General features: G+C 42.4%; 1 protein-coding gene across 1 annotated transcript in view; it reads right to left on the bottom strand.

The window, feature by feature from the left end:
- Wdhd1 (WD repeat and HMG-box DNA binding protein 1) overlaps positions 1–3,505 on the bottom strand; it is a 60,111-nt gene that overhangs the window by 36,418 nt on the left and 20,188 nt on the right. Inside the window, exon 11 of the mRNA XM_023723732.1 lies at positions 1,870–2,074. Coding sequence (XP_023579500.1) covers positions 1,870–2,074 — 205 coding nt within the window. The remainder of the gene's footprint in view (positions 1–1,869; positions 2,075–3,505) is intronic.

Here is a 3,505-nt window from a genome sequence, read left to right as displayed (position 1 = left end):
TTAGTGGGAGCTCCAGTTTTCTTCATCGCCTTCAGCAAAACTGATAAAACAGCAACAGATAGAACCCAGAAGGTGAAAATCCTGTTGTGCGTTGTGGCAGACATCAGAGACTGCGACGCCACTCTTCTTACTGTTTTTTGTTTGTTGTTGTAGCACAGTTCTAATTAAATTTTTAATAAAATAATAAAAAACGCACTTGGTTTTACATGAGTCTTTCATGTAACTTTTATTTTTACAACTTTTCAAATGTAAAAAAATAAAATAAAATGTCTCCATTTCTCCATTTCACCATAGATGCTACTACTCACGAAAACAAATGTCCTTTGGAGCCCTCAGGCTGTTTTGTAGAGTAAAGGTCCTAAAGCCAAAACATCTGATGACAGCTATCCTACAAACAATATGTGATTTCAGGGCAGGACAGACTCAGTACGTGGCCCAGACTGGCCTCGACCTCACGGCCATCCTCCTGCCTCAGCCTCCCTAGAGCTGGGGTGACAGATGTATGCCCCTATCCCTGGCTCAAAATTTTCCTTTTTGACATCTTTTTTTACAGTGACACTTGGTAATAGTCGAATGTATTACTTTTGCATTTAAGTTGTGAAAACAGGCACTTTATTTGAAAGTTTCAAATTCTAATCTCACTTTCTTTAATAAATAAAGTCTTGGGGCCGGGGAGATGGCTCAGTAGAATAAGCACTTGCCTGGCAAGCACAAGGGCCTGAGTTCAGTCAATCCCTGGTTCCGCCCAAAAATAAATAAATAAATAAATAAATAAATAAATAAATAAATAGGCAAAGTCTCTTCAGCTGAACATTTCTGACTTAGCATGGCAATCTGCATCTTTGAAAGTTTGTCCATCTCACTTACGTTCTTGAATTTATGGGGGAAAACTTGTTCCTCTTTTCCTCTTACCCTGCTATCAGCACCACTGCTGTCCCAGATACATGAGTAACACATACAAGCTTTCAAGTAGCCACCTTTACACAGTTAAAAAGAAATGACTACATTATGGTACTACCTTTTTAACGTGTATTCAAAAATACTGACTACGATGTTGTGCATCTTTTCTCACACTATATTCAAAGTCTCACTTGGCTGCGCTTTCCACCACAACACACCTCAGCGGGAGCCAGCGCTGCGGGAGGGCTCCCTGCCACGCCTGCCACAGACGGCCCACGTCCATGCCACCAACAGCGGCAGCCTCGCTTCTTCCTTGTTGTATAATAATCTGTGTCTTCTTCCCCTCTATCAGTCATGACAGAGATGGATCCATTTCATTGATCTTTTCAAGGAAGTAGCTTTTGGTTTCAATTTTATAGTTTTTCTTTTGTCAATTTTATTGAATTTTGCTTTTATTATTTCCTTCCTTGTTTGGAGTTTAATTTCTTTTTCTAGTTTGGTAAAGCAGAAAGCTTGGGGGCCTGCCCCTTAGCTCAGTTCTTTAAGTGGCTGCTTCAACAAAGCATTCAGGCTCAGGTTATTGTGGTTTGATCCCCACAACTCAAGCCAGCCAAACCTGCCCTGAAGTCATTCGGCGCCCAAAAAAAAAAAAAATCCTAAAGCAGAAAGCTTATCCAATGTTAAACTTTTTTTGGAGACAGGGTCTTGCTAGATAATTCAGGCTGGCCTTGAACTCAGGGCGACCCGCCTGCCTCAGCCTCGTAAGTGCTGGGATGACAGGTGTCAGATGTAGGCCACTATCCCTGGATTAAAACTTCCTTTTTTAACCTAAAAATTTAATGTCATTAACCTCCCTTGGCATACCTTTAGCAATATTCTACAAATGGAATGACTTCAACAGTTTAAATAAAAAATTGAAAATATTCATCAACAAGGTAGATTTTCACATGCACAAAGCCAAATTCATACCTACTGAATTTTCATCATCTTCTAGGATGTGACTTCGCTGTCTAGGGCGACCTGGCGCCACCATGAGGCCATCTTCCTCCTCATCATTTATGGTCTCTTTCAGAACAGAGACCTCAACGGCATCATCATCTAGAGAACCAGCAGCATCACTCGTATCATCTCCATCGAAAAGATCATTGTACTCCTTTTCCACTCTGCTAGAAGCCTGGAAAAATAAAAATTAACAAAACTTAGAAAGCATTATGTTTCCTGGAAAATTCAGTTACCCAAAAAGCAATGTGTTTGTAATTGTTTGGGTAGAGAGCCAACCCAGGGCTCTGTGTGAGGCAGGTGAGTGTTCTACCACTGAGCTACACCCTTGGTCCCAAGGGCCACCTATTAATATGCACTTATAAGTTCTGTCAAGCAGGCAAGTGTCTGGGAGAGAAGGCATCTAGCAAATGTATTCATAAAGGTACTTATATGAGCACGATCCAGTCCTTATCTTTCACGCCTACGGTGGGGGCCAGACACGGAAGCAAACTGACAGTACACACCAAACATTAAAGCCACAGCGTACCCCTCCAGTCATTCTCCAGCACAGATGTCACCTTCACACTAATGAAGTCAGTGTGCAGTCAGTCTCATATTGTCAGACCTTCTCCCATTTTTATCTGGCACGAGGCCCTACCTAGGTAAGACACTGTTGCTCTAGGCCAGCTCGCTTAAAGCTGGAAGTTTTCTGAACAGAGACCCTAGGTGGCAGAGCCAACAGAAAAACAGAGAGGGCAAGGGAACTGAACAGACTTAGTCATCGCCAGCTAGGAACCTGAACATAACCCCTGCAGGAGGTGGCCGTTACTGTACACAGCTTTAGTGAGAGGGCAGGCCCCTGGCAGCGATGAGGGGCCCTGCAGGACAGCCTGCACTGGGGGGATTACAGTCCTGTAGTACAGAATGCTAATAAGAGCACTGGTGAGGAATTAAAAGGACTATCACAAATCTTGTACATTTCTATCTTTGTTTTTTGGTTCCTTTTGTTTTTTTTTTACAATTGTTTTTCAGTTAAGGCTTATTTTTTGGTTTTGGTGCTGAAGACTGAACCCAGGGCTTCCAGCTGGCTCGGTAAGCATTCTGCCGCTGATCTCAATCCCCAGCCTCCTGTCACTCTGAAACAGAAGTAAACTTGACTGAATTGGGGAAAATCAATGTTTAATAAAATGCCAACTGAAAACAAGTTCTTTTAAATTCATGTAAACATACAACTTGAGGAATAATTAGACATACTAAAAGCTGTAAGGTAATTTAACCTTTCCAGCTATAGTCCCGTGGACAAAAGTTGGCCAAATCTTTTTTTGGATCTTCTTGTTGCAAAATAGAGATTTTAGAACGAGACAAAGATGGAACCGGAGCCGGGCATGGGCAGTAGACGTGGTTCCCCTGAGAGCCGAAGATGGCAGGGAATGTATACTCAACGTCAGTCAGCAGTGATAATCTAAGTTGACATGATATGCTGGCCTGGATCAATGAGTCTCTGCAGTTGAATCTGACGAAGATTGAACAGTTGTGCTCAGGGGCTGCCTATTGTCAGTTTATGGACATGCTCTTCCCTGGCTCCATTGCCTTGAAGAAAGTGAAATTCCAAGCTAAGCTAGAA

This window comes from Octodon degus, unplaced genomic scaffold (genome assembly GCF_000260255.1).
Source record: "Octodon degus isolate 3935 unplaced genomic scaffold, OctDeg1.0 scaffold00102, whole genome shotgun sequence".
NCBI lineage: Eukaryota > Metazoa > Chordata > Mammalia > Rodentia > Octodontidae > Octodon > Octodon degus.
Note: the sequence above shows the minus strand (reverse complement) of the source record. Positions and strands in the feature narration are given on the sequence as shown.